The 23,391-nt window shown below is 38.8% G+C and overlaps 1 protein-coding gene across 2 annotated transcripts in view; it reads left to right on the top strand.

Moving 5' to 3' along the window:
- LOC139941003 (nucleoplasmin-like protein ANO39) overlaps positions 1–18,523 on the top strand; it is an 86,149-nt gene extending 67,626 nt beyond the window's left edge. For both annotated transcript variants that reach the window (XM_071937416.1, XM_071937415.1), the window contains 2 exons: positions 16,577–16,651; positions 17,737–18,523. In XM_071937416.1, coding sequence (XP_071793517.1) covers positions 16,577–16,651; positions 17,737–17,784 — 123 coding nt within the window. In that variant the 3' untranslated portion in view covers positions 17,785–18,523. The remainder of the gene's footprint in view (positions 1–16,576; positions 16,652–17,736) is intronic.
- Positions 18,524–23,391: the final 4,868 nt, after the last annotated feature.

The raw sequence follows: 23,391 nt of genomic DNA, 5'->3' as shown, positions 1-23,391 counted from the left end.
AACCACGAAATTTCGAGGCACATTTGTGTGGATCATTGTATTCCACTTTTAAAACATCTTTCCAACTATATGCACTTATAACGAACGGTTATAAACGCTTTTTATAGACCAACTCGTCCAATCCAAGGCAACGTATTCCTTTAAAGGGTGGCTGCAGTGATTTTCTTTTAAATTTAAACGATTAAACATGACTTTTTAAACCTGAAATATTTTTGAATTTTTTTAATTAAATGCACAAGTATTTTAAAAGTGGTTTTCAAGAGATTAGGGGAACCCACCCCGCCCCTTGAAGGAAGCCTTCATGTGACGTCATGTCGGGAACCCGAGCCGTCGGGTCCCCTGGCTGTGTGCATATAGAGACGTGTGCACTGTGTGGCCTGGTACCTAGGCGCGTGTAGTTAGGAACCATACTCTTTTTGCCGACGATATGTTTGAATTCCCGACGTGACGTCGATGGTAGGGGGCAGTAACAATCCACAAAAGGGGGGGGCATGACTTATTCGCTAATACGCAAGTGAGATATGTCGGGGAAAAAACAAAACACATTTTATTGATGTTCAATACATATATCAGAAATAAATGACAGCTAAATTAACTGTTTTATTTTAATTCACTGCAGCATCCCTTTAAAGGCAGTGGACACTATTGGTAATTACTCAAAATAATTATTGTCATAAAACCTCACTTGGCAACGAGTAATGGGGAGAGGTTGATGGTACAAATCATTGTGAGAAACGGCTCCCTCTGAAGTGACGTAGTTTTCACGAATTTGATTTCGAGACCTCAAGTTTAGAAGCATTTAAAAGCACACAACTTTGTGTGACAAGGGTGTTTTTTTCTTTTATAGTTATCTCGCAACTCCCACGACCAATCAATCTCAAATTTTCACAGGTTTGTTATTTTATGCATATGTTGAGATACACCAAGTGAGAAGACTGGTCTTTGACAATTACCAATAGTATCCACTGCCTTTAAGATCCACAACGGTTGTGGTTTGAATCTTCGCATCATCCGTGAAGATTCGATGAATGCAATATTTTTATATAGTGGTGACTTGATTTGACCTTGCTTCCTGCCCAAACTGGAAGTTCCAATTAAAGAAATTATTAAGCTCTCTTTAATACTTCAATACTTGTATTCAAAATGATCAATTTGATTTTTTTAAACTTAAATGTTTACCTACAATATTTTACAAAACCTGAGTACCTAGTCTTTGGAATTCGATTCCACAAACACTGCATTTCTAGTTCTTGTTTTTGTGTTTCATGTTTCTTTTCCTCGTCATGTATTGTTACCAGTTCTGTATAGACTACGTGAACTTTGCTTACAATAGGTGTGACCTTGTACATTCTTTGAGTATTCTGGCGGGCACAATACTGCACAGGTCATATGGGAAAGTTGACATTTTGTGTCATAATTTCCACATAAACTAAGAATTATGAAAGTAAAAGCCGTCCAGACAAGATTTGAGATGTGCCCCCTTTCATCATATCAAAAGTTGATAAGAATAAGACAATGCAATCTCCATAAAAAAATATAAAACTTTATGTTGTCTTCCATTAGGCTGTGTACAAACTTTGCCTGCAGGAAGTCCAGGCTCTGTGGCTCTTTTGTAAACATGTGTTGCACAGGTCTTATCATCTAAAGTCAAAGTACAATTTTTGCTAAGCAAATCATTTGTTAATAAGCACGCTTTTCTTTTTACACAAGCAGAAAAACTATCTTACTTAGCATCAGCTAGCGGAAGGAAGGGTGGGGACTTCTAAAATGAATTCACCATCAACAAAACTGTCCCCAATGGAAGAATAGTCGGACATCCCGTCGTTATCTGCGCTAAACACGAAGCAGCGCTTGAACCTGTTCAGGGCTTGATTGAGTGGGCACGCTTTGGAATCCACTTGATTTCAAATGATGGCAATGACAAACCCCAAAGTTTGTAATACAGGCTGAATGTAATGGACAGGTGGCTTGTGAAGATTGTGGCTTCTTGTCATCCGGAAACTCTAATGATTATCAGCTTTGTCTTAATGAGTTTCCTTCTCATGCTTAATTGATTATTGCTGTGATTGGTCGCAATAATGCTTAGTCCAATTAAAACCGTTCTAACTAATCTACTAAACAATCACTTGCCAACCTTTTTTTTACCAATGTAAAAATAGTGTGCAAGAAGCAGGGATTCCAGTTGTTATTGATCAATCCTTCATTATTCTGTATAAAAGAAGGTGAGCATAATTTTATATAAACAGCAGAGTTACATCATGTATCACAATCAGTATTGAAAATATTGCATGGCTGCTTTGTTACAAGTAAAAAAGTATATGTAACGAGTTTAGCCTAAAGCAATTGCCACGAGTGCCACTTTTCTAATGGGAGAAATGCTGTACCCCTATAGAGAACAAGTTACAGGACTCAAAGAAGGAACATCAACGAATGGACATTTCTAAAAATTAACATTTTATTGTCAACATTTACCATAAACCGTTTTCTTAAAACTTCTTTGGTTTTCATCCTTACTGACAAACTCTCCAGGACAAAGCATTTCATTCATCTCTTTGTTATCTCTGGCGATATTGGCTTTGTGTCTTTGCTCTACTCCATTCTCTCCTCTGCTGCTGTGTTCTTCCTTTATATACACTCATTCTTCCTTCTCTCATTGACTGCCATATAGTGGTTATTACGCACAAGCACCATTAACCAACTTCATACCCTTATGTTCAATTCATACTGGCCAATAGAAAAAAAATACACTCTTCAAGTCTCGTGACCATACCACACTGTCACCCTTGCTGATGGTGACAATTTTCACACTGATACTTTCAGGTACAAATACACCTATAACTTTGTCCCACACATTGTAACCTCTCGTTCCTCCTATGTGAATAATACTCATGAATATAACATTAGATTTCATAACAATTTGTACATGTAGGCCTATGTACCTTTCACCTGCACATGATTCAGTAACAGTTCAATGCAGTGTTTCAGTTGACCATTTCTTTGTCAAACCAGTCTCCTCTGTGGTTAGGTTTTTAAATGTTATAAGTGTCTTTTCATTTTCTGCATTTTCTTTCTCGTAACCATCTCTTTAACTGGAAAGTGGTTAACTAATCTAGAGTTAACCTGTTACTCCAAGCTCTGCTATTATTACCGGTACCAAGATTTTTTCCTCTGAAATCCACAAACAAATGATTTTGTATGTTAATGCAACCAAAGCTGTCATTTTTGTACTTGAGTGAAGTAACCTACATTGTACCACCCTCCACCCAACTTGTAATCTGGAGGATATCAGACACACCCAGTCCAATTTTCATCGCTCATCACAAACTGTTATGGCTTACAATCCCCTGGTCTTCCTGCGATGTCCCCTTTATTTATCCACTTCAATCTTTGTACAGATCCTTCCTTGGAGTTGATAAGGGGTATTATTATACTGTGTTTGTATATCCCCACAGATCAGTGTGTTGATTGGTGGTTGTTTCCTTCAATTTGAAACTTTTCTATAGTTGAGGCGTTTCTTTTTCTATTGCAAAGACTTTATATTTAAAGAAAGCCAGCGGACCGTCTAACACACAGATTACCAGCTAATTGAAAATTGGGGATTATTTAAGAGTAAATCATTATTGACTTACTACCTACCCAACAAAGCTTTTTAATAGTTTGGGTTTGAACAAAGTAAAATTAACTGGAGCAGAACTTGGACCGCTATTCTCTGGATTAACGTCCCCACGCCCTACCGACTGAACTATTCAGCCCTTTGTTTGCTGTCTCCCTATTGTTTGTGTGTGTGTGAAATAAATTACCTTTCCCTTTTTTAGGAAAAAGTCCAGAAAGAAAAAATTATTGATGCTTCTCTGTGAAGGTCACCTTTGAGAAGAAATTTACATTTTGTCGTTGAGCATTTCAAGTGGCAACAAGCTAGGACAAATGTGACAGAGCCAAGTTGTTTACGAAGCCTGCATTGCAAACAGTCACTAAGATGGCAATGACCAGGGGCAGAGAGGCTAAGCGCCTATGGTGCCTTGATTCAGAAGGCAATGACCAGGGGCAGAGAGGCTAAGCGCCTATGGTGCCTTGATTCAGAAGGCAATGACCAGGGGCAGAGAGGCTAAGCGCCTATGGTGCCTTGATTCACAGAGTTAGGTCTGTCTTACTCTTACGGTGATCCCCCTGTATTTCACACATTCACCAATGTTGGTTCACTGAGCTGAGATGTGAATGGTAGCCTTCGTACACAATTCTCAATGCTAGACCATTATCACATTTCCCTCCTTGGATGGAAAGAAAGTTTGAGCATGCACATGAATCCGTGATTGTTAGCTTACAATATATCCAGTGACGTCCCCACTTGTTGCCATGCCAGCCCAAATTCCATCACTCCCCTCATTTATTAATACATTCTTCACATAATTCCCTATTGGGCCACATTTCAGCAATTGCTTCAACTTATGTTTGCACGCAGGGGCTGTTTATAGAGCAATCTAGGCGCATCAAAACCCCAGAGTGTTTCCTATTAGGAGAAATACCAACATCAAAAGTGGCAAAATTGAGTGCAAACAATCAGCCCAGTGGGACATTGGTAGCAATTAGGAGCCTAATTCTACCCTGGTGACAATCACTTAAACAGTATGACATATTGAACTTGTCCATTAAAAGTCATCTAAAAGGTAACATGTTCAACTATTGTAGGCCCAAGTCATTGTGAGCCCAAATTATGATAAAGGTCTGACTTGTTTGTGCCTAGTTTATTGTTGCTTGTTTTACTTTTCCTTGTCGTCATACTAAAAGCATACTGTACCTGATGCTCAAAATACATCGTAGGTTATGTCATGTGTGTATCATATATTCTTGTCTTTGTTTTTTATATGGTTAAATGTGGGTTTTTGTGAGTGTTTATGAAATGTCTCTGAATGTATCTTGGTTATAAGACAGCGTTTAAGATCATGTTAGAAAAGTGCAAAATTTAGCGATGCATGTGGGACTGCACATCAACAACCACATCTGAGGCGATTTGTACAGTAAAAATATCAAGATATAATTTGATGTTGTGGAAAGGTCTATAGATTGATTTAACAACAAGAAGCTCATAGTCAAATAGACTGCTAGCAATAGTGTTCAGCATTTTTTCATTTGTCGTTGTACAGAGGCATACACTTTTTTGTCAGGTATAGGCCTAAAGGTTAAAAAGTTTGGAAACAGCCAGAGAACAACATCCTAGTATGGCTTCATTTTAGGAGTGTGTAATTAACTTCTAATAAATTCATGAACAAACATACATGGCCTAGCAAACAATAAAAAAGGTGCAAAACATCAACAGGGGTCAAAATATAAATAATCCGTTATCCAAACATATTGCCTGGGGTTTATTGTTGTAATCTAATTATAACCTTGATCAAAACAAAGCTTACAAGACCAAGCGCTCAAAATAATATTTCTTTTCATCCAGAGTCTCGTTGATTAAGACACAAGGATCACCAATAATGCTTGAAGAATACTGACCTATTTTGTTTAAAATAGTTTGTTTAGAACCATGTTTTGTCTAAATACCCCCTAGCACATCCAAGCCCTGCCTGGTGAGATTAATCAGGTAGATACAAAGACTTGCTGGCTTTATCCACAGACTCTAAAGACATTGTGGTTGCATCTTGGGGTTAATGTGTTGATTTTCAAAACACTGAGACAAGTTTGAATCAGATTATGACCTTGTCCCTCAGCTGCACTTAAGACTCATTGGAGAACAAGACAGACTTAATAGACCACTACCAGAGTGAGCTGAAGGGGGTAAACCTAGGGTGGCTAGTGGGCTGTAATCGCCAACCAAAGACAGACTTAATAGACCACTACCAGAGTGAGCTGAAGGGGGTAGGCCTCGAGGGTGGCTAGTGGGCTGTTATCACCAACCAAAGTGCATGTATGTACCCAACTTGATGGGAGCTTCACCCTTGTGAATAGAGGTTAATACCAGATTGCTTAGGATCTTTATTGGATTACAGAGGGTATTATTTTTGGATGAAGTTGCTGGTGGCATGTTGTAACACTTTGCAAGGAATTCAATGCTATTAGGTTTCCATGGTACTCATCAAGATTTCATTTTGGAGGAATTCATATCAATGCTGAACAATTGCTCTCCATATTTGGAAAATGCATACCTTGAATTTCTTGGAATTAAAACAGTGGTCTTAGAATGTTAGAAGAGAAGTGTCTGTGGTTTGTGCAATATTTTGTTTGTTTACAGGATAGGAGTTTACTTGTAAGGTAGAAGCTCATGAGTGTGGTGCCTTGGGGATTACACTCCTTCCTGAAGAGATTGAACCATTGACAGACTGACTGCAAGTCTGCAATGTTTCCTTAAGTAACCAGTTAGCATCTCAAGGCACACTAAATTTACTGCCAACAGGAAAATAAGTGATGTTCTGACCGAATTCGGGTTGAAATGGCTGAAGGAAAGCAATCACTTCACCACAGCCACTTGTTTAGGGAGGGGTACAAACAGACCTGAGCAATTGATTCTGTTGGCTTCTTTATTGACAAGGCCATCCAAGGCTTAAAGAGAAACATTTAACCTGTGCTTATCAATTTTGACTTGATCACTTGAAAAGCTCCCCCTACAAGATCCAAGCCTGATACTGGGAAGCAGTAAGAATCCTGGCTACTCTCTGTCGATTCTAGGCCAGTGAGGATAAGACGATCAGGGACCAGGTTGTTCCTCTTCTCTGCTATGACTCACAACATTCAGGAGATATCTTAATTAAACAGCATCCTTAATGTCTTATCTGGAATCAGGGAAGGTACACACCTGCTGCATTAGTTCCACCATGGTTCCACAAACCGGTTCCACAAATGGGTTCCACAAACAGGGGGCATTCTTAAACACCTGAAATTGCTTAAGAAACAACAAAAAAAGTAAAAGTGATGACTAGGTCATAGAACATATGTGACCAATTCTAACAAAATGAGTTACAAGTCACCTAGCCCCAATTTCAACAAGCTTTCTGGCAAGTAGTCTCGGAGCATGTTACCAGCCAAACTAAGGTCGGCCTACTTCACTAAATTGATTCAGATTCCCTACTCATTTTGCTTTGAAGATAAATTTGTTGAGCAATTTCCTGCTGTTCTTAGTAATGCACCAATCACAACAGTACAAATGTAATGGTATTTTGGCTGAGAACCTGTTACTTTAAGCAAATAAATCCGTGTGCGGAGTAGCTCTGTCAAATTTGGGCCAGACCCTGATGAAACATGACTCCTGGCTTAGTTATGGATTGGCCAATGGATATCTTAGTTCTGCAAGAGAACAGAGAACAGAGTACAAAGTGTTAAGCTGTGCTCCCATTGAACTTTTTTCGTCAGAGAATCGCAACTTTTCTTTAAAATCCAATGGGGATGCATGGTAACCTGACCTCTCTGTCAACTTACCGCAACCATGATGTAAAACTTATAGGCTGAAAGAAGTCGCGGAAAATTTTTGTGCAGGAACAGTCTATTATAAGGGCCGCTAAAAAGACCACTGGGAACAGCTCCTTGCTGTAAACCCACCGCGACCACATTGTAAAACACTTTGCAACCATAACTTCCTTTATACGTCACACCTATTCACAGAATGCGCAAATTTGTTTTGGTAGTTTTGTCCTGTCTCGCATGCAATACAAAAACTACGCTCGGCCTTTTTTTCAATCTCGCCCAGATGAGCGAAAACGACTCGGCCAAATCATATCCTGCCTAGGTCAAAGGCGACTGTGCACGGGGATGTGTGACATTCTACTAGTCTCGAACAGGGAAAAAACCCAAAGCCAGTCACGGTAACTTTCAACGTGGTCACGGAGGAGAAAGTCCAAAGGGCTCACAGCTTTACTCTAATCATGTAGCAACCTGTGTCATGTCCTCACCACCACCCCTTGTGTAATCATGAAATACCTCCATGGTGTAATACAGGTGGACAATACTGGTGCTAATTTGGGTTGTAATGGAAAAAGGACCAGACAGTTTTTGCCTTTCAGCCTCGTTTTGATACCCTTTTTTTCTCTTGCATTATTTGAACCACTGATGCAGAATGAAAGTGAAGTTTAGTTTTGTTGAAATCAAGGTTGTGACTTGTGACATCATAGTTTGAAAAGAGGTTACCAAAATGTTGTCCAACTCTTTGGAATGTAACTTCTTAAAAAGGCAATATCTTGAACAATTTAATGTAGTGCACAGTTTAACTTGTCCCAGTTAATGACCTCCCTCTGCCACACTTGCACACTTATTTTCAATCTGTTAGTTTGTGGTTTTGTCTGATGCTGGGGAAGACCAATCCTGCCCCTAGGTATCAGGCTTTTGTTTGCTGGTATTTATCAGGTCATGGAAAGGTCATGTTTCAGATGAGTTCTTTACTTAGTTTGGCTAGTTGCAAGTTTTCTATCAATAGTTGTGAACAAAGAGTTTGGTTCCAATAGACATAGTATATGACTTGTATGTAGTTAATGGAATTTGTTACATTCCATCTGACAATGTGTCATATATGACCTATGGTGAACAGTTCTCTGTTATGAAATACCAAACCTTGGTCTGGACCAACTCTGGTTTTGTGAATAGTAATATTAATCAGTAGGGCTGTAACTTCATAAAGCTGATAAAAGAAAACTATGAATAGCAAACTTTGAATAGAAAAATGCAAAGATCAATCAAAGTACATTACTTGCATTTTGGATGCGTGTATGTTTCTGCTGTATAAGTGAAATTGAACTTCAACAAATAAATAGTTTTTATGAGTTTGGGAAATGATAAAACAATAAAACAGGGACCCTTAGTTGATATGCTGTACGGAATGTCTGGATACCATGAAGATATCGTGATGTTCTCTATGCAGGCACAGATTAAAGACAGTGTACACTATTGGTAATTGTCAAAGATCAGTCTTCTCACTTGGTGTATCTCAACATATGCATAAAATAACAAACCTGTGAAAATTTGAGCTTGATCGGTCGTCGGAGTTGCGAGATAACTATGAAAGAAAAAAACACCCTTGTCACACAAAGTTGTGTGCGTTTAGATGGTTGATTTCGAGACCTCAAGTTCTTGAGTTCTCGAAATCAAATTCGTGGAAAATTACTCCTTTCTCCAAAACTAGGTCACTTCAGAGGGAGCTGTTTCTCACAATGTTTTATACCATCAACCTCTCCCCATTTCTCGTTACAAAGTAAGGTTTTGTGCCAATAATTATTTTGAGTAATTACCAACAATGTCCACTGCCTTTAATATTCCTATGTAGAAATAAAAGATCCATAGCAAAAATAATATCAGTGCTAAGCTGGCAAAACTCAGCTTCATGGTATGCACGCTTTTAAAATCAAAAACTATTTTTAATGTGATTATTTATCGATAAGTTTCAATCTGAATAGATGTAATATTTGTTATTTCTCTGTTAAAGGCCATGGACACTATTGGTAATTACTCAAAATATTTATTAGCATAAAACCTCACTTGGTAACAAGTAATGGGGAGAGGTTGATGGTATAAAACGTTGTGAGAAACGGCACCCTCTGAAGTGCCATAGTTTGCGAGAAAGAAGTAATTTTCCATGAATTTGATTTCGTGACCTCAGATTTAGAACTTGAGGTCTCGAAATTAACCATCTAAACGCGCACAATTTCGTGTTACCATAGAGCAAGTAAGGTGTCACAAGGGTGTTTTTTTTTTCTTCATTATTATCTCGCAAGTTCGATGACCGAATGAGCTCAAATTTTCACAGGTTTGTTATTTTATGCATATGTTGAGATAATACACCAACTGTGAAGGCTAATCTTTGACAATTACCAATAGTGTCCACTGCCTTTAATTGAATCTTCACTTTAAGTTTGCTTTATAAGATGTTTGTTTTACAATTAAAAACAAATGGAAATGTCAGGAGACTTTTTTTCAAATGCACTTCCAACGTGACATAATACTTTTTTTATTTATAAATCAGCATTCATAAATACCTCAGACAGTTTCGCTATTACTTTTGATGGAGAGCACGTCACGTGGGTGTGTATAAACCTTTGTTTATGACCGGTAAAAAGTGTTAATTCATGGGCGTGACACGTGACCTTGCACCTGTTCTTATAAGACAGTTTCTTTATTCCTATTGGTCGAGAGCAACAGCTGAAACAGTTGTGCCACATCACGCGATACGTGCGACGCGCACAGCGTTCCCTTATTAGGAGTTGTTTACCCGAGGGCGGCGGAGGGCTTTACCATTTCATAGCTGGAGGGGTGTTGTGTTGAAAGAAATCATTTAACAATAAAAATGTTTGCATTTATTTTACTTTTTGACCAAAAAGTGATGATGTTTTTGACTGAAAAGGTATTTATGAATGGGAATCAAAGTGTGTTGAATCTGTTTTTAAGTAGTGGTTTAAACCGGCCAAGGCCTGGTTCTTGATAATTTACCTCGACTTCGTATCGGTAACATTATCAAGAACCAGGCCTCGTTGGGATTAAACCACTAGTTGAAAACCTCTTCACCACACATTGATTCCCTTATTTATTATTCTCTCTCAATGTAGATTGATATTTTTATTGGATATTTATCTTCCCAGATATCATAATCCCGGACAGTTCTGTTTTTATTATATTTGTATTTCTTTGTATATCTTTCCTATTTTGTTGAACCAATTAACAACTTTAAGACAACTATCTTGCTGACTCAATATTCCGTCTAATATTCTGCCTACTTTGATTAATTTCCATCTTCATTTCTAGATAAGCCACATTTCCCTTTTCAGTAATGTAATCAGTAATGTAGTCGGTAATGTAATCACATGATTACGTTTCTGTCACATGTATTCTGCTCTTGTAAACATGATTTTGTTTCTCCTTTGATGTCAATCTTTTTCACACCATATTAATTGTATATGATGCACACCTGCAAGTTTAAGCTTCCTCCTGCTTGAAGTCGCCTCCCATTCATTCAAACTTTAGTGTATGATTTTCAGGCACTGCTTACATTTGGTTGTCTGTTTGTTTTATTTATATCAATATAAACCACAAGGGAAACTGACTGGGTAATTTCTTTTTTATTAGTCAGATGTTTTTACCCAGAAGTGTTTTTTTTAGAAAACTTACTTAATTTGGCAGCACTTTTTATATTAGGGTCAGAGTTAAGGTTGAGTATAAAGTTTAAAAGAGTACAACTCTACAAGTGTTTGTTGCCTGCTCTGTGAATCATAGTATGGTACGCAACACCAAACCAATACATGGTAAACACTTGAGTCTTGTGTTCAATTAGCTATTAGACATGCATCTCAGCTCCCTGGATTCTCAAGGGGTCTGTTTGCTTTTGTAGTACATTGAGACCGGGTCGTCATCGGTCCTGAGATTCAACCTAGCTGTGCAACCAAAGAAAGCTTAATCTCTCTTCCTTGCTCATTCTGCCACAGTTTTCCCCCTCAGCGTCAGAGCCTGTGCACATACTATCCATCTTAAGCTTGAAGGCAGTATTTACATTGGAGGGACCTGCTGGACCTCATTTTTGATTAACTGGCAAATTTCTTTCAATTTGTCTTCTACTCTTCATGGGTCATCCCTCAGTTTTGCTTCTGGTGAATTAATACAAGGTTCAAATTGGGTTTCCTCTAAAATGCAGTGTTTTAAATGGTAATATCTCAGGGTGATTTTGCCTGTAACTGCTTTGATTTAGAGTGGAAGAGTAGTTATAGAATTGATTTATATTTCAAGGGGAAAATAAATTTCTTTTATTTACAAATAATGACCACCCATATTGTATCTAGACAGCTTTTAATAGATTCAAATTAATAATTGGGTTGGCACAAACTTATTGGCACAAACTTGCCCTTATCTCAACATTTAAACTAATTGCTAAACAGAATTGAAGTTCTTTGAATTTGTTGGGTGACAACTGTTCTTCATCAGTGATTTGGCTGATATAATGTGAACTATAAATGATAAATGACTGTACTGTATGCTAGACTTGTTGCTATTATGATTGCAAATTCAGGTCTCTATCAAGCTACACATCCTGCACTTACTGTTTGGAATTGTGTTGTCATCAGTTCATTACCAAACTCATGGAAACAATTCTCACTGGGAATAAGTTTGTATCACCTTCCATTCAGATTTCCATCAATTTATCTTTGTCATGTCCCCTGTCTGCAATGGCAATAATGTCTAATAATACTTAACTGGGGTCAGACTATATTGTGTCCTTAGGTTTGTTACATTGATTTGAAGGGGAGAAAAGGCAACAATAGCTTTAGCACCATAAACTGCAAATTGGATAGTGTGATGACACCCCACATCAAAGAATTGTTATACATGTCCAGCAAATGATATTTAAAGATAGTGCAAACAGAAGGTTAAATATAATCCAGTCATTTATAATTCCTCTCATCTCCTAAAATCGTGACCACTTTGCCAAAGTATGAAAAACAGGAAATCTCCCCTTAAACCTCTGATACGATATAGTCCATCAATAACTCACCTTACAAGAAGTTAGACAATTTTGAATCTAACCAAAATGTCATCTTTTTTTTTCCAGTTGCAAGGGCGAGAGCGTTGTATCTGAAACTTGTAATTTTAAGGGAGAAATAAGTAATTCTGTTTTATAGTGGCTTACCACAAGTTGTTTAATTGAGACTTGCGGTTGAGGCATTCCAGCCATGTTCAAACTATCGCAGTGGGGTTATTTTGACCTGAAGTAGTGTGGATGAATGACTTGATTATCATTGGTGATTGCACCATGATTACTCAACCCACTTTATTAACATGCGTGCGAAGTGCTACACAGTGTGGTCTGATCATAGGGAAATTACATCGGGACTACATGGAAGACAAATTTACTCCTTGCCAAAATGTGATGGATTCCTGGGATCATGCGTCTGGCTGCGGGGAAACTCCATCCTCTACCCTCAATCTTTATTTAAACCAGACGTCAATAATTCAGTTCCCATCATAATAAAATGAAATTACTTGCATATTTTACTGATTTATTTTGGGGAGAATTGCAGGACTAGGATGCTGTGAAATTTGTTTGTATCTACTCGTAGTTATCTTCTAAATCTCATTACACAGGAAATTAACTGACATTGCACCACAAAGGCCTATTGGCTTTAAGGGAGTGTTACACATTAGCTTCACTATAGAGGGCATTGTTTCATTCGGAAATCTCACTATCTCAATTGTTCTTGGAAAGAAGCTTGTCACCTATTACGTGTGCTAATCCCACTGATTACCAGAGCTAATCTCACCTATTACCATTGCTGATCCTACTTATTACCAAAGCTAATATAACTGAATACCAGTGCTGATCTCACTGATTACTAGTGCTGATTCCACTGATTACCATTGCTAATCTCGGTAATCACCTATGCTGATCTCACTGACTCCCAGTGCTGATTGCACTGATTTCGGCATATAGAGCTTTTTGAAGACGCACAGCGTTTCATATTTTGCTCGTATAGGATAGCCAATCAAAGACAAGGATCGGAATTTCCCTCCCAGGGGTTAGAGACGTACGCAGAGCTAGCAGGTGATCGACGCGCTGCCCATGGTAGCGAGGTTGGTGCTGATCCCACTGGTTACCAGTGCTGATCTCACTGATTACCAGTGCTGATCTCACTGACTCCCAGTGCTGATCTCACTGATTTCCAGTGCTGATCCCACTGATTACCAGTGCTGATCTCACTGATTACCAGTGCTGATCTCAATGATTACCCGTGCTGATCCCACTGATTACCAGTGCTGATCTCACTGATTTCCAGTGCTGATCTCACTGATTTCCAGTGCTGATCCCACTGATTACCAGTGCTGATCTCACTGATTACCAGTGCTGATCTCAATGATTACCCGTGCTGATCCCACTGATTACCAGTGCTGATCTCACTGATTCTTAGAGCTGATCTCACTGATTACCAGTGCTGATCCCACTGATTACCAGTGCTGATCTCACTGATTTCCAGTGCTGATCCCACTGATTACCAGTGCTGATCTCACTGATTGTCAGTGCTAATCTCACTGATTGTCAGTGCTAATCTCACTGATTACCAGTGCTGATCCCACTGATTACCAGTGCTGATCTCACTGACTCCCAGTGCGGATTTCACTGATTCCCAGTGCTGATCTCACTGATTGCCAGTGCTGATCCCACTGATTACCAGTGCTGATCTCACTGATTACCCGTGCTGATCCCACTGATTACCCGTGCTGATCCCACTGATTGCCCGTGCTGATCCCACTGATTGCCAGTGCTGATCTCACTGATTGCCAGTGCTGATCCCACTGATTACCCGTGCTGATCCCACTGATTGCCAGTGCTGATCCCACTGATTGCCAGTGCTGATCTCACTAATTGCCAGTGCTGATCCCACTAATTGCCAGTGCTGATCCCACTGATTACCCATGCTGATCTCACTGATTGCCAGTGCTGATCTCACTGATTGCCAGTGCTGATCCCACTGATTACCAGTGCTGATCTCACTGATTACCAGTGCTAATCCAACTGATTACCAGTGCTGATCCCACTGATTGCCAGTGCTGATCTCACTGATTACCATTGCTGATCACACTGATTACCAGTGCTGATCTCACTGATTACCAGTGCTGATCTCACTGATTGCCAGTGCTGATCTCACTGATTGCCAGTGCTGATCTCACTGATTACCATTGGTGATTCAACTGATTAAAATGAAAGCAGCCAGGCCTACTGTTTTTTTTATAAAGCGTGTCTTTCAATCGTCTTATCAATTGAAATTGTTAATCAACTGAATGGTTTTAAAGTCAAGTTCCTTTTCGAATTTGGAAATGTTTTGCTGTGGGATCCCACAGATTTATGCATTAGTTTCCCCCAAAAGCTTTGACATGGACAAACATGTGAAAAAGTTAACGGAACAACATGAAATGTTGAAATGTGCCCACAATTGTTCACAAACAGTTCACAAACAGTTATTTAGCATTATCTTCACATCTCAAACCATTGTGACTGTACTGTTGAGAATATCATTTTGGTAGTGTGAGGCTAGAGTAACTTAGTGCAGGAATACCTGTCCATATTGTTTGTCGCATTGAAACCTTGTTCTTGTAGTGTCCTTTAGTGTCTAATGATTGAGGATCCCTCTGCATCATTCTACATCTCATTCCTTCGCTTCTTCCTTTCTAGTCTCCCCAATCACCCACTCCGTTGCCGGGACCCATCAAGGTGTTTGCCATTGATTTTCTCTAGCATCAAAGTCCAGTGTCAAAACAGGCCTCTTTAAAACACCTGAGAAAATTTAATTCCAACACGGACAACAGAATCGACTTGCTCATCCATCTGATGATGTCTACTGCCTATCGCTCTTTTATTTTTATGAAAAACATGAAGCAAACTGATTAAGGGTTTTACAATGGGTGATGTTTTTGTATTCCTACTTTTGCTGAGAAGGGAATATAGAATATTTCTATCTTACGAAAGGAATCGAATAATCTGGTTTAACCAAAGTTGATTCCTCAGATCAGTTAGAAGCTTTGTTAATGGGTCATGAACTTCACGAGAGACAAATTATGAAATAACTGAAATTGGGTTGATTTACAGCAAACTGGGAGGGGGTTATCTCAATTCTTAGTATCAGTTAGTGTGATGGACGGATATTGGTGTTCCCAGTGTTAACTAGCTGCTCTAACTCTTTATCAGGAGTCATTCTGGAATTGGTCAGAGTCGGTCCTTAAGGAAACCAATACTTAAATCTCACAATGAATTATATGTCAATTTAAGACTTGTGAGGCCAATTATAATTGTGAAATTGATTAGGTTAATTTCTGCAACTTCCACAGTTTGTTCATGGAGTTAATTGCAACAACGGGAAATTGAGCATAAATGGCATTGTAATGATAGATGCTGTGAGTTTCTTGTGCAGCTATTGTAAATGAATGCCTCATATCCTAATCTTAATGTCTCATTGACTGGTATTGCACAATGGACATTTATCATAATACAGCCAACTTGTTTCTCCTTCATTCTGATTAATAATAACCCAATTGAGCCTGGAAGGCATGGCAATATGACCTAGTGTTCAATATCATAAGAATCTATTTCAGTTAATGCTTTTGCACAAAGGAAAAGTTACAAAGATGCAGGCATAGTGATAAGACTTTGTGTCACTTCAAGGTTTATTGATTAAAGGACTATTAGTGTACTAATATGGGAGAAGATACAATAATGAGGGTTAACAGGTTATAATTGGGGAGTTTTATTTTGACATCCAATAATCTCTGGTTGGGTATCATTTGATATCATGACCTGTACATCATGGTTCAATCTGAGCCGATCTACACTCAGTAAATCAAATGAATACTTTGTTTTGTAATGAAGTAACTTAGATGTCACCAGAGGTTTTAGTTCAGTATGAATTTATTACTGATAGTGATAACTGTATTTTGTTTTGTTGCCATCTGTTGCAAACCAAAATGACTGTAATCAGGATTGAGGATTATCATGAGCCTTCATGAACTTGTTCTCTTTATTCTTTCCAAGTTAAGGATTTCTTGTCATCTGATCAATTTAACTTCTTCCTTCATTTGAAACATTGACAATAATAAGATATTGTATCTGATTTGTTCCTTGTAGAGTTCAGGTGTGCCCAAAAAAGAAGAAAGGTTCAAGAACTACATCCGCTCAACATTTCACATGTCAGACTTAAAGGTAAGCCCTCTCCATTGCAGTATAGACTTAAGGACAAAATTAATCTCTTTGTGTTGCATTCCCCTCAAGATTTAACTTTGGTTCTAAATTTGTTTTGAGTGGGCAGAATAAATTCTGGTGTAAGGGGGAAGTTCAAGTGTGTGTGTAGGTTGGAATGTCCGCTTTGAATTTTATCAATGAAAATAATTGTCATCTTTGAAGATCAATCTAATAATTATGACTGAATAATAGAAATAAATTTGGCTGTTGTTATCGGTGTTGATAGCATTGCGTGGGATCAACCTTGTACCCAAGAGCGTCAACACTTGAGAAAGATCATTTACACCCCCAAATCATTACAAGGTTTCAAATTAATTCCGTTTTTCATTTCTGTATTAAAAAGTATTAAGTGTAAAAATTGCTTGAAAGGTCTCATGAATCATGATAATGTCAGAGAGTGTTTGAAGTACCGCTCCGACATTGTCTTGAATTATATGAGGAACTATGTGACAAAGTTTGATTACTTTTTAAATGGAGAAGCATAAATCAGGATGCGATGAAGGTTCTCTTTAGCATTTGCAGAAGGTTGCAGATTAAAGGCAATGGACACTATTGGGAATTACTTGTTACAAGTTGTGTCCTTGTTGTTTGATCTTGGTTGTATTTCGAATTACATCATTTGCAAAGTGCACGGCCTATTTTCAGTTGATCTTTTTGTTGAATTAAAAAAACAGTATATTATTTCCAAAAAAGAAAATGTAACAGCCCTTTTATAGCTTAGAAAATGTCATTGATAATCATCAATGCCATTGTCCTTAGCCATAAATTAAAGGGCCGTTACATTTTTGATTGGGAAAATTATTATGCCAGAAACTGTTAAGCCTGACCAGGTTGTCTGTGACCATTCCATTGAATAATGCTCTTTTTATTTATAAATGTTTCTCGGTAAGCAGGTTTCTTGATGTCTGCATTTCAGACACAAGCATTTCTCTGGACAATTGGTAGTACTAAAGTAACACTAAAGTTTGTTGATTTAGTTTTCAAGTAGTCACCTCAAAGTTCACCATGTCGTAATAACATTGTCTCTTTTGATTTCTTCCTTGTAGAAACTGAGCGATGTATGGAGCTGGTACAAAGCCTCATTGCAGAAATGAACCACCCCCCCCCCTACACCTGGCTGCTACACAGAATCAAGTCCTACTCACCCTGAGTCATACCTGAAGATTTCCTCTCTGTCACAATCCCTTGTTCCCTTTCCTCTTCAGATAAGAAGACATTCATTTCTTCATGTGTTCTTCAAACTCCTTACAGAGATCAGTGGCAAGCCAAAGGTATAATTATGTTGGCCTTAACAAGATACAAATCTTATTTTAGTTGTTTTCTTGCCCTTTATTGTATTCATTATTCAAACAGTGAAAAGGAAAACTGTGGGTGTTTTTTGTGCAAGTATTATAATTTGCATTCCTTTTCTATGGTACTAGGTTAACGTTCTGAAGATAATAAGTTGATTTAAAAAGGTAAACTTGTCAATACACACTCAAGACAGTTTAATAGTTGGTTACAATACATGGGATAGGTTCCAAGTTTCCAAGTTCATCATGTCCAATTGATTCATTTATTTCAGTATATTTTACTTGTAGCATATACATGAACAATTTATGATATGTTGGTTTTTGGGGTCCTTAATTATGTGCTCGTTCATAAGCATTTATTACTGTGTAATTGTGTTGAGGAAGGCCAGTGTACCACATCTTTGTTTAAATCATGATAACTAAGAATTCTTGAAAATGCAAATATTATTTTAAATATGGAGATAATCTCCAGGGTAAAATACTTTGACTATCAAAACATAATTATTTTCTCTTGAAATAAAAGTTCATAATTTTGCATAAATGTTGTACTTAAATTTATTTTGAATTATTTCAGTGGTCTAGATTCAGTTATCCCTTTAAAGTAACATTTTCACTTTGGAAATGTAATACTATCATTGAATCAAGATGAAGTACCTGAACAGCAGACCATTGAAGTTCTCGGACAGAAACAAGTGAATATATTGATAAATAGGTTGCAAGAAAATGGATTTAGCTGCAGCTATGACCACTAAAACACTATTCCTTTTCTGAATGTTGGAAGGCGGTCCTTTGCAACTATTGCTCTGTGGGGACAAGTTACTTTCCGAAAAACCTTATCTGTCGATTTTCCAGTGGTCTTGCCCTGGTTATTTTGCCCTGGTTATTTTGCCCAGGTTATTTTTAAACCATGTCGATGTTGGATCAAACCTGCCCAGGTAGGATCAAACCTGCCCACTTTCAAACCTGCCTAGGTAGTATCAAACATGCCCAGGTAGGATCAAACCTGCCCAGGTAGGATCAAACCCTGCCCAGATAAGATCAAACCTACCCACTATCAAACCTGCCCAGGTAGGATCAAACCCTGCCCAGGTAGGATCAAACCCTGCCCAGGTAGGATCAAACCCTGCCCAGGTAGGATCAAACCCTGCCCAGGTAGGATCAAACCCTGCCCAGGTAGGATCAAACCCTGCCCAGGTAGGATCAAACCCTGCCCAGGTAGGATCAAACCCTGCCCAGGTAGGATCAAACCTGCCCAGGTAGTATCAAACCTGCCCACTATCAAACCTGCCCAGGTAGGATCAAACCTGCCCAGGTAAGATCAAACCCTGCCCAGGTAGGATCAAACCTGCCCAGGTAAGATCAAACCCTGCCCAGGTAGGATCAAACCTGCCCAGGTAGGATCAAACCCTGCCCAGGTAGTATCAAACCTGCCCAGGTAAGATCAAACCCTGCCCAGGTAGGATCAAACCTGCCCAGGTAGGATCAAACCTGCCCAGGTAGGATCAAACCTGCCCAGGTAGGATCAAACCTGCCGAAGTAGGATCAAACCTGCCCAGGTAAGATCAAACATACCCCATGGTATGGTAAGCGCAGTGGACACAAGGTTTATTTCATGTGATTGTACACATAACATGATTTTGCAGGGAATCCAACATTAGAAATGAGCGTGAGTTAAGAAAAATTGTCTGAAGCCTGGACATCATTTTCTCCAAATAACTTGTACCTTCATGTTTTCATCAAACCTGTGGTGAAACAACTATATACCTGGTAATTTTCTAATCCTAGTCCTTGTTATGGTGTCCTGTAAATGACATGGTAGAGACTGATATCCTGAGGATGAGATATGTCAAGGAGCAATTCAGGGATGCCTTCATCGGTGGCAGGCAATCAGTGACTGTCAATCAGTAACTGTCAATCATTCAACTGTTTCTTTTGACATGTGAGTTGGATGTTATCAGGACAAGACTGTCAGATTACATTAATACTTGATACTAATTTAATTACCAGGTGAAGAATTGCGATTTGCTATTAATCTTTTGATGTGGTTTTTCTCTGAAGTCAACCAGTTTGAGGTCAAATTGAATCTGACTGAGCACATACACTTTCCTACTGTCCCATTCATTGAACAACAAATTAATATAAATACCCAAGATCATAGATGTCGCCGAAGAATTCGGGATGTCCTCGTGCCCCTGTAAATACTAGGCCAGGAGCTGCCCATGTGTGTCAAGATGGGCTAACACATGTTTGTGGAGTTTTGTCGCCTCTTACAGAATGGAACAAAGGTATACAGTTTTCTTTGTTCTAGTTGTACCCCCACTGAGGAAGTCTATAGAAAAGGGAAACAGAGAACAACAATGACAGGACATCATAACTTCCATATGTACCTAGGTCTGGTTAACCTAGGTTGTATGGGGCTTCACATCACATTCAGTATTTTATTATACACTCCTCAAAAATCCTTGCCATTTTACATTTCACTGTGCGATTAACAACTGGAACATACTTAAAGCATCTTAAAGGGTGTACACCAGTGGTGAGACTGAGTGAGTATTTGCATCTAATATAATCTGAGTAGAGTTCTGGTTTTGCTTGATATGTTAAAAATAAAACATGTAAAATAACTAGTTTTGATCTCGCGATGCTGATGTTTGGAAACTTGTTATTGTTGTATCGTGAATCCATTGACCAATTGAGCTTACACTTTCATAGGTCTGTTATCATCTTTGATGAGTGACATTAAATGCGGATATTGATCTTCGACAATTACCAGTGCTGTCCAGGTGCTTTAAGATGTAGAACCATGACAGAAGGACAACCTTCCTCTGGTCATCCTTCAGACATATTTGTCTCAGGTTATGATTGAAGACGCAATATGCTTCCGGACCTCGGGCGGGCATCAGTGCTGCTGGGGTTACATCCTTTTATTTGAAAACTTTATCACCAGGAAAACATTATGAACCAGTCGTGCTGATTTTCCTTTTCATTGTTTGGACAGTGCAATTTTACAAAGCGATGTAAAGAAAAACACCATGTTTTTATCAACAAATTTGCTTATTTGCGCTGTTATTTACATATTTTTGATGTTGAACTAATGTGAGTGGGTTTGAGTTCTTTAAAGAAAAAGGGAACAGATTTTGTCTTGTTCTGAGGAAATGTTTGTGTCCAATGTGATTGCATGTTATTGCAAAATGATGGATTATTTCAATCACAATTGCAGGTATAGAATCAATGTGAGAGCATTGGTTTTGACTGCACATCATCCTTGCCACTTCCTTAAAAACTACTTGTTGAATTCAAGATGGTGTATCCTAAGGAAGGTAACGCCCATGACATAGAGTGCCTGAGGCGATTAGAGAGTCGACCTCTTAGGGGTTACCCCTTCTCAGCTGAGACTCACTGACGATGAGGACCCTCTGCATCTAGACTTTCATCAGACTCCAAATGTTGTCATGGTATTAAAGGTACTATTGGTAATTACTTAAAATAGTTGTTCAAAATAATTGTTGGCATAACAACTTACTTGATAATGACCAACGGAGAGCTGTTGTTAGTATAACACGTGAGAAACGGCTCCCTCTGAGGTAACTTCTTTGAAAAGAGGTAATTTCTAGCTCAAATAATTAAATACTACATCTGAAAGATTTGTGCAACAAGGGTGTTTTTTCGTTCATTATTTTCTTGTAACTTCGATGTCCATAATTGGGTCCAAATTTCCACAGATGTGTTAATTGATGCGTGTGTTGAGATACACTAAGTGAGATACACTAACGTGTCCAGTGCCTTGAATCAAACATTGTCTTCATATTCAGATGTATGTGGTTTGAATAGCTTGGTTCTTTTAACCTGCAATTGTTGTAAAATTAATTGTACGGTCGCATCATTTATAATCTGATTATTTGAATAATCTGTTGTAATGACTGCACATTCACTCGGACCAAACTGGATAACTTTATTTTGCGGTTTTTGCTTGCACCCGTCGGCAGTTTTGCTACATTTCCTATTAAACACCATTCAAGCACATCCCATAAGACCCCCTTTATAGGATTGCTGCACTTTGGATTGGGTTGAGGTTTTAACATGGAGGTATAACTACAAACGATTAACGCTACAGTTTTAACATCCAAATTACTTTTCTTATGTTGATGACATTTCTACCATAAATAAAGCAAGGAGCGTTTACACGAAGTCAAATCCAACCAATGGTCAAGAGCTTGGGTTTGTTCCCGTTTGGCTGGCAAACAAATGACGTTGAAGTTTTAGAAGGAGTAAACGCCTAGATTATATCGCAGATAATGGAAATGTAGGTCAGAATATTGGGTTTTGACTTCATTTACTGTATAGAGGTCTATTTCTTCACAGTGTGTTACTGTTTGGACCAAGGGCTGAGGTCAGGGGCGTGTTCTCGGCTGTTATACAATATTCCAAGGTTTAAATAGCACGATCCCAACCTGGCAGTTTTTGTACCCCATTTTTTGCCCACGCATGCCCAAACCCCATTTACATCCATGGGTTCTGCTGACTTACAATTGCACTCCCTCCATGCACTTACAAAGCTGGTGTTTAATATTGAATGACCACACAGCCCGAAGGCGATTGTATTTATTGAGTATCACTGATTATTAACTGACCCTCTAGTTTTAGTCGAGCCAAGTCATCTATGAGCCATGTTTTTTTTCTGCGTGCTCCGAAGCGTCTGTGTAGTGTCAAGATCAACGTGTAAAGATCCATGAGCAATTCCGGTCAGAGGTGCTAGTCGGAAACACGGCAAAACGCGCCAAGAACCTTGTCGGTCCCCCTCTCGGGCTCTACACGGGTAGGATTTGATCGCTTATATCCGTATTTGTGCAGTCCATTGGCTTCTCCCCCTCTTTCCCCCCTCAGTCGGAGGTTCAAGATCAGCTGAAATAAGGCCGGCGTAATAAGCCCGGGGTTTAGTATAATGAAGCAGAGCTTGCCCTATGCGTGATGGGAAAACGTTAAAGGGGGTAAATGTGGCAGCCAGGCCCGCAGGGTACTTGGTGACCCGGTCGTTTGTCTGAAACGCAAACCCACAGCCCCCTCACAGGAAATAAATCCAGCTGCCCGTTTAAGCTTGTAGCTCAATTCCGAGGTTCACATCGGTTACTTCAAATTAGTAGGATTCCGGAGATTGATATCTAACATGATTACCTTGAGGTGAAATATGCGATTCCTGTGTTTGCCCCTAATGCAGAGCAGACATTAAATCAACATATTTTGTCATGCGTTCATTCTGGGACATCTTTTTTCATGAGTGAGCTAATAAGGTTTTTCCTCAATGCTAATTTGACTTTAATCGTTCCGTTTGTTACTTTGTGTTAAATGGTGAGATTACAATGAGCTGATTCCATTTTCCTTTATTTTGAGATGGCCACCAATGTGGTTGTA

This window comes from Asterias amurensis, chromosome 8, assembly GCF_032118995.1.
Source record: "Asterias amurensis chromosome 8, ASM3211899v1".
NCBI classification, from domain to species: Eukaryota; Metazoa; Echinodermata; class Asteroidea; order Forcipulatida; family Asteriidae; genus Asterias; species Asterias amurensis.
This window is presented reverse-complemented; position numbering and strand designations above follow the sequence as displayed.